Raw genomic sequence first — 13,076 nt, 5'->3', positions numbered from 1 at the left:
TAAGTGTGTGGTGGTCCTTGCGGGGTCTAAGTGACCCGGGAGATTAAGGAAAATGCTCACTCGGTCTAAGTGACCGTTTGAGAGAGGGAAAGGGTTGAAAGAGACCCGGTCTTTGTGACCACCTCAACGGGGACTAGGTTCTTTGGAACCGAACCTCGGTAAAACAAATCATCGTGTTCATCCGCTTGTCTTTCATTTGATTTGTTTTCCCCTCTCTCCTAGACTTTATTTAAGTGCTAACGCTAACCCCGGCTTGTAGTGTGTGCTTAAGTTTATAAATTTCAGATTCCACCTATTCACCCCCCTCTAGGCGACTTTCACTGTTCTTTTTTCTTCTTTTCCGTCCTTTTTCCCTTCTTTCTTCTCCTTTTTTCTTTTTTTATTGCAGGGGCCTAAACCCTTTTTACTATGACAACCCAAACAACAAGGTTATTGCTAACAACCACTTTAAAATCAGATTTAACAAACCCTGTTAATACAACCGGTGCAAAAATCTCTACGATGATTGCGGAGCACTCAGAATGAATTTTGAGGCAAAGCTAGATCCATTGGAAAGAAGACAAGATAATCTTTCCAGATTGTATTTAAACTTCCAAATTGGACTTTAGATGTATCCGTGGTGGAAAAAACGAACCAGAGATGTTTATGGTGATGGTGGATCTCGTGGTGACCAAAACGTGATAGAACTCAAAACTCTAAAGGAATAAACTAAGACCAGCAACTCGACACAACCGATGCAACCAAAAACTCAACAAGCCCTAACTAAGTAGTACTAGTAACGGCTCAAGGGTTTCTAGGATTGCGGTAAAACTAATCTACTATTTTTGGCTTTTTCTAGACTATAGGAGATAAGAAAACAACGACGAACAGTAAATCTCTCACCGACAAACCTTGTATTGATTACCATCTGATGTGCACCCATCGGGTGAATTCCCGATCTTTCGATGAAAAGGTGTGCAACAACTCGATTGGTGGAGGAGACGACGTTTAGGGCCTGACTACAGCCTTCCAAGGATGTTGTGCCTTAGCAACCGATACACCACCTTCTATGGCTGTCATGATCTAGTGGAGCGCGACACCCCATCTGCTAGGGCATTCGTCCTGCAAGCAATCGAAGAACTAGCAAGAACAAGTAGAACAAGTACTGAATTACCAGATATAAATGTAGGTTTCAAACTCAATCTCTAATAAGGTGGGGTTCCGAAGACGAGAAGACGGGTGGTTGAACCAGCACACACGCTTACAAGTAAGTAGCGAGAGCTAAACTTGATCTAAACAAAACATGTTGTTCTTGGTGGTGGCTAGGGGGTTTATAAACATGGGAGGACGACCACAAGGGTGTTGGGGTTGTGCTGCAACCCTAGGATGCATCCCTAATGGACCCAATTTGATACACGACCCATTGGGCCAAAATAGGGTGACACAGCACCATGGGCAGAAAAGGTAGGAAAGGTCTTGGTAAGCAAACGATAATTGTGGCGGCCGCACAAAAGATATGACTATAATTCCAAATCCATATGAAAGTAGACTTGATAAGCTTTTCATGTAGTACTTGATCACCCAAATTAGAGCACACATGTGATCGTGGTGACCGTCACAAGTTGGTGTGCTTCTATAGTCCGAATCCAGCCTGCTCAAATCCTTTTCCCTTTCGATCTTCTCCCTAGTTCCTAAGCAAAACAAGTGTGCATGGGTCTCCATGATCTAAATATGATGACCATGAACTCAAGTGTGTACTCACCTGAAGGTTGTGTTGACAAACACGAGCGTGAGTAATGGGACCAGAAATTGGTACTTGTATTGACATGGATGTATCAGTGGTGTGGATGCCCTCATCAGGTTACTCGGCGGAGAGTTGGTCATCCACTCCACCTCGCGGGGTTGCTCGGCAAGGAGTTGGAAGTCTGTTCTGCCTTGCAGGGTTGCTCGACAGGGAGTTAATCGTCTGTTCCGCCTCGCATGGTTGCTCGACAGGGAGTTGATCGTCTATTTCGCCTCACAGGGTTGCTCGACATAGAGTTGGTCGTCTGTTCCACCTTGCAGGGTTGCTCGGTAGAGAGTTGGTGGTCTGTTCCACCTCGTAGGGTTGCTCGACGGAGAGTTGGTTGTTCGCTCTGCCTCGTGGGTTTTCTTGACAAGGGATCATTTGGTCGGCTAGTGGGCCGTTTTAAGGAGTTTCTTGGGCCTCCTTCGAGCACCCTATTCCTGGGTGCCCAACATATATATATTAAAATGAATTTCTAAAACAACCGCTAAATAAACTAAACACAAATCGTACCTGACAAATAATATCATGTTTATATATGAGATTAAACCCATGTCAACGCTAGAGGAAACTCTTCGTTCCTTAGCGATGAGATCGTTTGTAGTTACTTCGCTGAAATTGGGTCACTGACGAGCTAGACCCACACGTCAATGACCAAACTTTATAGGAAGTAATTGTATAAGATATGTTCCCCATTCAGTGTTGAGGTATGTTCCTTAGCGACGAGATCCTTAGCAATCAGTGTTGAGGTTGAGCCTAAAGGCTTGATGAAGATCGTAGAACATTGTAGTGTAGATCAACACGGCAAGCAGTCACATGATTGCTGTAAAAAATATTATTCACTTCAACTCGTATAGGTTCTTCATTAGAACGAGATTTCAAAGAAACTGCTCTTTCCATACATCGTTGTCACACGGACATAACAGATGGATAGGGCTTGAGATCGCTCAGCGATCAAGGAACAATTTGCTCTCTTGCAAAAACATACTAGATGGTTTGCTTTCTTATGTTTAGAAGAAGGATGTCCCCCTTGAGATAACCTTACACAAAAAGAAAGGAAATTGATTCATGCATGATCTACATGGTCTCATTAATTTGGTTGCAAACTTAATTTACAAGATATCATGGAGATTAAAGTAGTTGTCGGTTTGGGGTACCCACTCCTGCTGGGTAAAGGCAGGACCCCTATGGTTACCCATAGCCACAGATGACGAGCGGTCTGCCCTGACTTAGTTCTCGAGCCCGTCCGATAGGCCCGATCGCCTCTGAACCGGTGCTACCACGGGTCCCGTCGGTGGGCTTGCTTGGTAGTTACAGCTTGGGATAGGACCACCGTGGGATGGTCTCGGCCCCCCACGTGTGCCATCCGGACCTCCGGTCAGGGAAGATCTGGTGCCTCCACGTGTCCGGGCCATCGCGGGTGGAACCTGGACCCCCATGAGTCCTTTCTGGACCCAGACCAAGGGAGGTCCCGAGCTGCCACGTCTGCATGTTTCCCCAGCCAATGCTCTCCGCCCAGGCAGGGGGTATGTTGCTGCCACATGGCCTGTGGCGCATCACGGAAGCTGCTAGGCGTCGCTTGATGCGGGCCTCTAGCAATGGTGGCCGCCGGCATTAAAGACGGGCAAGACGCTTGCCTGTTCACACAAGTGGCCGGTGGCGTGCGATCGCATTAAATGTAGGCGGTGTGTGCAATCTGCAAGCTCTAAGGCGCTCCAGTAACCCACGCGTTATCGAAGGTGAATACCATTGACCCACTGCACCACGTGTGGGTAACTCCCATCATGACGCCCGCTGTTCTCACTACGACACCAGGCGAAAAGACAGGCAGAGGGGATGGGACAACACCGTCCACCTACTCACCTATGCAAGACGACGGGCTAGGCTACGCCATAACCTATGCCAAAGCCTTCATCCACACGTTGACAAGACGGAGTGAAGATGAGCCCGCACGACGACCAAGGGATGACACCTACCCACTGCGGAAAAAGACCTTGGTCCATCAGCCCTTCCCGTCGCTCAGTGCTTCATATTTTTAGTATGCATGGGCCCACCTGTCGAGCCCAACTCTCTTGTATGTGCTCCTCTTAGCCTATAAAAGGAGGGCACATGTGTTGCAAGGGAAGGGACTGAAGCCCCCTGGGGACGAGAACCCCCAGAGACGAGCACACTTGAACTCCCTCGGAGGCATCTCCATCCAGACCTAGCTAGGCTTTCTCAAGCTCTCCACAATAGAACTCAGAGTGGAAGAGGGTATTATGCTTCGGCGGTCCGAACCACTCTAAATCCTTGTGTGTTCTTATGTCCATCCATCTCATTAGGCAAAACCTAGGAAGTCCCCTGTTTTTGGAATTAGGCGGGTGCATTCTGCCACCTGGCTGTAGTTTACTCTCCGACAGCAGTGCTGGTGCTAAAGAAATGTTGACAAGAAAATTCGAAACCAAACAAAAGTTGACAGCAAACAAGATGCCATAACATTCTATTTGCTAGCACCATCCATAATTTTAAAAATTCACTTTGATGCCATGAAACAGTTTGCTACCACCATTCAGAATTCAGCCATGTTCAAGATTACAACACGACACAGGAAATTTAGTTTGCTACCATCATCCAAAAATGGGTACTTTGAGACGTGACTCATTTTGTACAGCGACAATGAATAGTGACCCATTTTAATAAATTCCTCGTCAAATGATTTATCTCCATATTTATTTATTTCATTTATATATTCTCATATACGTTTTGTGCTAAGGGCATGTTTGGAACTACATAGTTTTTAAAAATTGATTTATATAAATTGGGATGGTTACAAACATGTCAATTTATGCTCTTGTTTCTAGAAACTGGATTCTCCGTTTTTAAAGTTTTTAAGAAACTAAGATGCTGGTATTCCCTAGCTAAAGCCAATTTTTTCCTGTCAAACTACATACTGCCCTTAGTTGGCTTGGTGAAAATTACGGTGATTGCCACCACTCTCAGATCTATGCATGTGATCCCATCGATGCCCGTTTTGCCCAATTTGAAAGTTAAATTATTATTTGAAAATTTTGAACTAAAAATATGAGTTCAACCTATATTTAAAACTGGCAGCAAAGAAAAATGGAGGGAACAATTGAATCAACTTCTTGTAAAATAGAGTAGGCGTAGACTTATCTTTGTATATAAAAAAGCTAGAAACTAGTTTCCAAGAGACATACATACCAAGTTTTCTTTATAACCCAATTTCTAGAAACTCGTGATAGGAACTAATTTCATAGAAACTATGGTGCTTCCAAGCAAACCATAAGTATACCTATTTTCTTCTTTCCATGTTATCAAATTACTTATACAGTACTAATAATTATAGCTTCATCTACATACATAGAGTTTAATATAGCAAGTATCGCCCTCCATCGGCTTAGACCATCAACAATGATTCCTCTAAATTTTCCCCCTATATTCTACTTTTGCACCACGACGTTAAGATTCCACCCCTATTTTTTCCGTACCAGTTTCGCATAAATTCTTCCCCTATACCCCACTACAATCATAAAATATCATTTTTATATATATATATTTATCATCTATTATTAATTTTTTTTCTCTACTAACAATTACCCGTGGTTACAAAATACAAGAACAACACAATGTATAAGGGTGCGTTTGGTTGAATGTACGAGGAGGGATGGAATGAGGCGGCCACGTCTTCTATAGTGTTTGGTTGAGAGTCAAGCATGAACGAGGTGAACCCCGAAGTGATTTTTGGGGCGACGTGATCCCAAAAAATCAAAGAGACGGTGTCGTCCCCGACTCATCTAACTTTGATATCAAACCAAACACACCTAAAAGGACACTACGACAACATAGAAAAACTGCCGCCACGGTATAGAGGTGAGAATAGGTATGTGCGCTGTGGCATTTGGCGGGCTACTGTAGACGCCATACAGGGGAGTGGCAGACGCTGCAGTCGATCTTACCGGCCACCAACATCAACCGTTCTTTTGTGAAACCCTCTGCTGGAATACACGAGCGTAGTATACTGGTACTGGATTTATCCACGCTAAGAAGAATGTTCATTTCGTATTAAAGCCGACTATTCAGACTATTTTAATCGTAATCTATAAAGACAAAACAAAGTAGTAGACGTTAACCTAATTAAAGCCAAGGTAACAGAATAAAGATTATTTAGCGTGTTTGCTTGCTGTCCTGATCTGGCACCGCTGGCGATTCAGCTCAATCCAGTCACAGTTGTGCAGCAAAATGTTATTTTAAAAAAACTGGTTCTGAGTTAGTTTTAAATAAAACACGGTACGAGTTCGGTGAGCACGTAAATGACTTCCGTGGGGACGGGCCGAAAACCCAACACGTCGCGCCCAAAACCGCCGACCAAGGCTCGCACACGCCGTGGCCGCCCCGCGCGCTCGCCCGCCGCGTCGTCCCTGTCCCTGATCCATCCCCAGTCCCCAGCAGTCCAGCGGCCACCTCCCGCTCGCCGCCGCTTGTGGCCGGAGGACCGGAGGTACATGGGCCAGGCTCTGCGCCGCGCCTCGGGGCGCGTGAAGCCCCCTCCCGCGCCCTCGCCGCCCGCGAGGCAACCCCACCCTCCCCCGCCTCCGCCCCAGGCGTCGCCGGCGCCCGCTGGCGGCGCGACGCAGGACCGGCTCGACGGGCTATCTGGTGACGGTAGGGCCTGCTGTTGCTTCCCCTGGCTTCTCCACTCTAGGATTTAGCTTGCTCTCTTTGATGTGCTGCTAAATCGCGTGACATTGCGCCTTGCCCTTGCTACTGGAGGCCGCTCGCTTTGCCTACTCGGGGTCCGCTGATGCTTGCATTTCTGTAGCCTAGTAAGTCTTTACGGTGTGACGTGATTGTGGATAAATTCTGTCATAGATAACTCAGGATTGGTTAGGACTTAAAAGCTACCTCTTGATTCTGGGGCCTCTTTTGTGTTTTCTTGTGCTATGGAACACTGGAATGTATGCCAGCGCTTACAACGGCTCTGTAGAAATGTGATATCACCACTTTACTGTGCCTATTATGCCTCATTTAACCCACAATATTGAATCTACTACAGCGGATGCCTACTGGCTACAGGCACCAAATTGGACTTTTGCATAGGGCCTTCCCACCACACTAGCATTTTAGAAGAAGGAAAAGTATGACAATATGTATTGGTGATCTTTTGACTCAATACATGACACTGTGTTCTTGTGTGTGTGTGTGTGTGTTTGGGTGGTTGCGATCCATCAGAATTCAATGCTGATGTGAATTCATCACCTAAATGTTTCAGCAAATTTCTCTGATTGATGGCTTTTGTTGTTCAGCACTCACTCTTTTAGCTTACTTCTAGGATAGTAATAGTCAGTTTTTAAATTAGTAAAACCATTGTAAGGGGCACAGCACCTCTTGTGGATCATAATATACATCAGTTTTACAACATTGGGTTCGATTGAACAATGGTACTAAACGGAAATGCTTTAAAAGCTTATAAGAAATAATTGTTTAATGATGTAGCTGTGAATCGGAATCCTACATATGAAGTTCCTATTGGGAAATATGAGCTGTTCCCACAAATAATACATTCTTCTCTAAAGGACACTCCTCTCTGTGAACTCTGATTCGTTTTAAAACCTTGGATCGACTTGGATCTGCTGATTCTAAATTCTGGTACTTAAAGCCCCGTAAGTCCTTCCTTTTTTGATTTTCTAGGTGTGAGCCCCATACACCCTATATCACAAGGTTTAATATCAATACCTGCAGTAAAGGAGCTCACTTATCTGATCCGCTAGCTTTAGGGCTTGTTTGGTTGTTATCCTGTGAAACCTGCCAAGCATAGGCGGCTGGTCCCAGGTGCATGATTTGCTGAGCCTAGGGTCTGTATTGCTGCCTGGCAGGCAGCACCGGTTTGTACCCTGGTAGGCAGTGCTTGGCCAGGTATATGATCCTGGCCACCTCGGAGCACTGTCTGGCCTAGGCAGCTCTGGTCAGGAGTCATCCAAACAGGCAATTGCTTGCTGACCTGGGAAACGTGCCTGACCCAGGTAGCATTCGCAGGCCTGTTGTGAGATCAAGGTGCCTGGCCAGCAGCAGCCCCCAGGCCAGGGCAGCAACCAAACAGCCCCTTAATGTTCATGGACATGTCCACCGATGCCAGAGAGCACGAAGGAGTTCAGAGTAGGCAAGAACCACACTTATCTGACCTGCAGGCATTAAACACCTTCAATGTTTATTGGCATGTCCACCGATGCCAAACTAGCTAGTAGTAAGGACATGAACTTTGAGATTTGAGATGATGTTTGGTCTGCTTCTTATGCTGCATGGCATTTGGTTTTTGGGTGTTGATGCTTTGGGGAAAAAGGTAATTGGATTTTTTCAGGGCCAAAATAAACAGCGCCAAAGCATCTATCTGGGTGGGTATGGGTGCAGTAGTTAGGAGCCTTTCTACTTAGTCAAAGGTCTTGGGCTCTACGCAACCTCTCTGCAAAAATGAAGGGGTAAGGGGTAAGTCTTGTCTTGGCTATTCCTTCCCTAGAACCTACTCATGTGGGAGCCGCCAACACTTGGTCTGTCCTGTCCTTGTTTGTTTCTGCTTGTAACAGACTTGATTATAATATATTAATATCGCTTTACCATGGGAATTTTTTCGATTCTTTATTCTCGATTTTGCTAATTCAAAGTTTTTAAGCGGCGGTCGGAAGGATCTGAATAGTTTTTTGATTCTCTACTATTGATTTTGCTATTTCGAAGTTTCTGAAGCAGTGGTTGGAAGGACCTGAATAATCGACGTTTTTGGTAGGATTCTCATTATTTTCACCAAGAATCCCAGATTATAAGTGGAAACAAACAGGGCCTAACTAATCCCTTTTGAGTTCTCTCTTTGAATAATGCTTCTTTTAGTAGCTCAATGTTCATATGCCAATACGCTAAAAATTATTTTCCAGTATATTCTTAATGCAAATTATTGACTTGTCTAGGAATCCAAGATCTAGAGTGTCTGTGTACATAGCGTGGCACGCTTCCATGTTATTTAACTGCAAACTTTAGCATATTTACTGGTTTGAGAAGTCAGAAGCTGTGGCCAAATATTATATTCACCAGTCTGTAATTTTTAAAAGGTATTAATGATGCAGATATCACGGCTCCAACAGAACACGGTCATGGTGTACTTGAGGAACGTGATCCAAGTTACGACGAGATGCTCAAGCACATGGTTGGGAGAATCACTACCAAGCCCGGAGGAAAACCAGAAATGGGTGAAGTAAGTGTGCTTGTTCCAACCAAGGAATGCTTCCCACATTATTATAGATCTGAATCATTGAAGCCATGGCACAACATATTGCCTTGGTGGCCTACACACTTTTCAATTGAACGAAACGACACCATGCTTGTATGAAAAAGAAGAAGAAATACTGTCTTTGGTTATCCACTTACACAGAATGCCCACTGCAACAATGAAACTAACACAGGTTCAATTCAATGTTGGCAGGCTTCCGTTGTCCAGCGGTACAACAGGCCGCTCCCAAAGGTCAGAACGTCAAAGGCCGAACCTGGGCAAGGTGGGGGAAGGCAGCTACCGTCAGGCGCTCTGAACGTCCAGCACATCCAGGAGATCATCCGACTGTACCAAGGGAAGTCGACTAACCACCAGGGCCCGATGAGCGTGGATGACATCGCCTCGAGGTTCGGAGTCGAAGCCTCTGCCGTCCAAAACATCGTGCGGTTTGTTTCGCTGCCCCAGGACGAGGGCGTCGAGAAGAAAGAGGAGCACTGAGGGTCCACGTGGCCGTGTAGCTACCTCTGAGCCTTTGGTCTTGTTCCCAAGCTCATAGATAACTGCTGCTTGAATGTGATTTTGATAGTGTTGTTTAGGTTTTCTCCTGCTCCTGCTATCCAGGATAATGAAGTTAGTATGGAAGGGCTCTGTTCCATAAGCACCTGCTGCTATGATCAGTGGACGCTAATATCTGTTTCTGGCCAGCTCCCCAAACCACGCCATAAGGAGTCCATTTTGGTTTTCTTGGCTGCCTCATTTCACTTTGGCTCATTTAGTGACCTGTTGCCTATGATGACTGCAGCACAGTGGTTCAGCAGAAGATGTATGTCTTTGCTCTGGTGGAAACCACACAATGGTCGTTACCTTGATGACATTCAGGTAGATCGCTCCTCTAGATGTTGTATTTGTTTGCAGCTGCATTTATGGGCAGGGATTCTCACAACCATCTTCAGTTGAGATGTACTGAGCCCAGCACCTTCAATATAAATGGAAAAAAAATCTCTAAGGGCTGATTTGATAGTCAGGAAATGGAGGGGATTTATGGGAGAGAATCCCCTTACGTCCCGTTTGGATCATTGGAATTGAATTCCAATCTAATAATAATAATTTAGGCATATATCAATTAAGCTAATTCGGTTTTATACAAAATATATTTGTATACTATTATTAGTAAGATGTCAGAGATATTTATGTGTTATATTTTTACTATAGAGGAGTGAGATGAAGAGTGTCATATAAGTTACAGAGTAGAAACAAATTCTACTACTGTATAAAATCATTTCCCATCCCCCACCCTATGAATTTGAGATAGGCTTATATCTAAACTTTGGAAAGTGGTGGAATGTCAAATTCCAAACTAAATAAGTTACTTTAGTGAGTGAATTTCAATTCCTCTAAAATGAAGGGATCCAAACGCCCCGTTATTCAAATCAGCATTGAATGATACTTCGGCTACCCGCACTGAGTAGCGGTAAAGAAGACCCTACCACCGCATAGTCATGCAGTAAAAAAATATACAGCGTATCTCTCACCTCTCCTCTCCGTGGTCAGAATCTGCTCTACGCAGGCAAGGCTGCAGGCATAAATATGATTGTGGAGTATTGTGGTATATAGTAGATAATTTTGCTGACTACTACGATAAATATTTTTTAAGTATAAATCAGTTATTTCAAGTCGTCCGACTAGTCGCGATTAGTCGGGCTAGTCGGTTCTGTTAGCACGACTAGGGAGGCCGACCCGATCTGCTCGACTAATCGTCCGGTCGTCCGATTAGTCGTCGATTAAACGCGATTAGTCGTCCAATTTGGGTGGGGGCGATTAGTTGCCCTGGACTCCTAGTTTAGGTCAATAGTAAGGGTCTGTTTGGTTGGGCTGTGACTGTGAAAAAAGTTGTTGTGGGCTGTGAGCTGTGGAAAAAGCTGTTGTATACTGTAAGCTGTTAAAAAGCTAAAAATCGTTTGGTGGAAACCACTAAAAGTCGTAAAAAATCTTCGATATATGTTTTCACAGTTACATCCGAAAAGCCACTAAAAGCAGATCCAGGGGTGCTTTCAGATTTGCACTACGAGAAAGTCGGCTTTTAGAAAAAAACTGCTTCCTGGATCTAGCCCTTTGGTTGACTTTTGACTTTTAGGGGGGCAAAAGCCAAAGCCAAAAGTCAAACCAAACACACCCTAAGTCTGTACTTGCATTTATGTAGTAACTAGTAAGTCTGCAACTCTGCATCATATGAATTAGTGAGTTAGTGACTACCGAGTAGTAACTGATGTTCAATTGTTCATGTTCTGAAATCTGCAATCTGAATTCTGTCCAGTATTCATATTTGCTTTGTTTGGTAACTGGTATTGCTTCCTATATGCTATATTGCTATATATAATTGAGTTTGACTAATGTTCATGTTCTGAAATCTAAATTGTCCAGTTCCAGTATTCATATTTGTTATGTACTTATGTTTGGTATTGTCTCCTATATGCTATATTGCTATATATATCAATATTATATACATAGGTCCTGCAAATATGCAGGAGCGCTTTAGGGACGACCAGGTCAACTAGGACCCGATTAGTCGACCTAGTCGTCGTCCTAATCGCGATTAGTCGCCTGGTCGGCCAGGTGTATCGACTAGTAAGTCGCCCGATTTAAAATCATTGGTATAAATTTGGAGTAGTATGTGTGTGGATAGTCTTATAAAAAAACACTTGACTGGTGCAGTTTATTTGTGTTGGCTTTATTTTCTGCTACTCGATATTGAAATGCCTATCTTTATTTCACAAAAAGCTAAACATTTGTCTAATAGAAACAAATCAATCAGGTGACTTGCGCAATATATTGTGCTGAGTACAGGTTATGAGTTAGCACCCTGCCCTTTTAGTTCTGAATGACTCAGTTTATTCATGTTGCCTCTCATTTGCTGGAACTCAATACTGAAAATAACAGTAACATCGCTCCCTCACTGCCCAATGGACAGAATGAAGTTTCAGATATTCAACAACGACTACAGAAGATGGATACCCTAGAAAAGGAATTTGAATCACTACGCAGTGAACTGGACATCAGTGATACACTTACCAAGAATATTGTGTGTAAAGAAGTGCTCACTTCAATAGGTATTTGCCATCATATGAGTATTTATGTTCATACTTATCAAGCCATGTTTGCTGACAGAAAAGTAGAAAAAAATATAGAATTTGTTTGTAAATATTTGGTATCCAGTGAGTTCCATTATCCTTGTAAATTACTTCATTAAACTATCTAAATTATAAAGCATAATTATTATTTTAGTGGTGCAAAAATATGTTAAATTTTCTTAGCTCTTAATCTATAGCACTATATAATCAACCAGTTTAAACTTTGCAAAACTCGTCTGTTGGTAACTTGTTTTTTATTCCTGAAAGGTAAAAAAACAACACAATACAAGTGAATAAATCTTCCCCTTCACATTTAATTCTTTGAAAAATAGAAAAATATAGAATTTGTTTGTAAATATTTGGTATCAAATGAGTTCCATTATCCTTGTAAATTACTTCATTAATCTATCTAAATTATAAAGCATAATTATTATTTTAGTGATTGCAAAAATATGTTAAATTTTCTCCGCTCTTAATCTATACCACTATATAATCAACCAGTTTAAACTTTGCAAAGCTAACCTGTTGGTCACTTGTTTTTTATTCGTGAAAGGTACAAAAAACAAGGCAACACAAGTGAATTAACCTTCCCCTTCACCTTTAATTCTTAGAAAAATAGAAAAATATAGAATTTGTTTGTAAATATTTGGTATCCAATGAGTTCCATTATCCTTGTAAATTACTTCATTAATCTATCTAAATTATAAAGCATAATTATTATTTTGTGGTTGCAAAAATATGTTAAATTTTCTTCGCTCTTAATCTATACCACTATATAATCAACCAGTGTAAACTTTGCAAAACTCACTTGTTGGTCACTTGTTTTTTATTCGTGAAAGGTACAAAAAAACATGGCAACACAAGTGAATTAACCTTCCCCTTCAACTTCAATTCTTAGAAAAATAGAAAAATATAGAATTTGTTTGTAAAT

The 13,076-nt window shown here is 42.9% G+C and overlaps 1 protein-coding gene across 1 annotated transcript; it reads left to right on the top strand.

The window, feature by feature from the left end:
- Nucleotides 1–6,069: 6,069 nt before the first annotated feature.
- On the top strand, nucleotides 6,070–10,042 carry LOC100277567 (uncharacterized). The gene is made up of 3 exons (NM_001151090.2): nucleotides 6,070–6,427; nucleotides 8,875–9,002; nucleotides 9,231–10,042. Exons 1-3 carry the CDS (start codon nucleotides 6,076–6,078, stop codon nucleotides 9,513–9,515), a joined length of 765 nt encoding a protein of 254 aa, NP_001144562.2. The 5' UTR covers nucleotides 6,070–6,075; the 3' UTR covers nucleotides 9,516–10,042.
- Nucleotides 10,043–13,076: the final 3,034 nt, after the last annotated feature.

Source organism: Zea mays, chromosome 10, assembly GCF_902167145.1.
Source record: "Zea mays cultivar B73 chromosome 10, Zm-B73-REFERENCE-NAM-5.0, whole genome shotgun sequence".
In the NCBI taxonomy this organism is placed as follows: domain Eukaryota; kingdom Viridiplantae; phylum Streptophyta; class Magnoliopsida; order Poales; family Poaceae; genus Zea; species Zea mays.
The sequence above is the reverse complement of the archived record's forward strand: the minus strand, read 5'-3'. Positions and strand labels throughout refer to the sequence as shown.

Bases quoted from the DNA above. Each gene is read 5' to 3' on its own strand.
- LOC100277567 (NM_001151090.2), top strand. From the start codon at position 6,076: ATGACTTCCGTGGGGACGGGCCGAAAACCCAACACGTCGCGCCCAAAA. The intron at 6,428-8,874 runs GTAGGGCCTGCT...TTAATGATGCAG, and splicing joins CGACGGGCTATCTGGTGACG to ATATCACGGCTCCAACAGAA. The intron at 9,003-9,230 runs GTAAGTGTGCTT...CAATGTTGGCAG, and splicing joins GAAAACCAGAAATGGGTGAA to GCTTCCGTTGTCCAGCGGTA.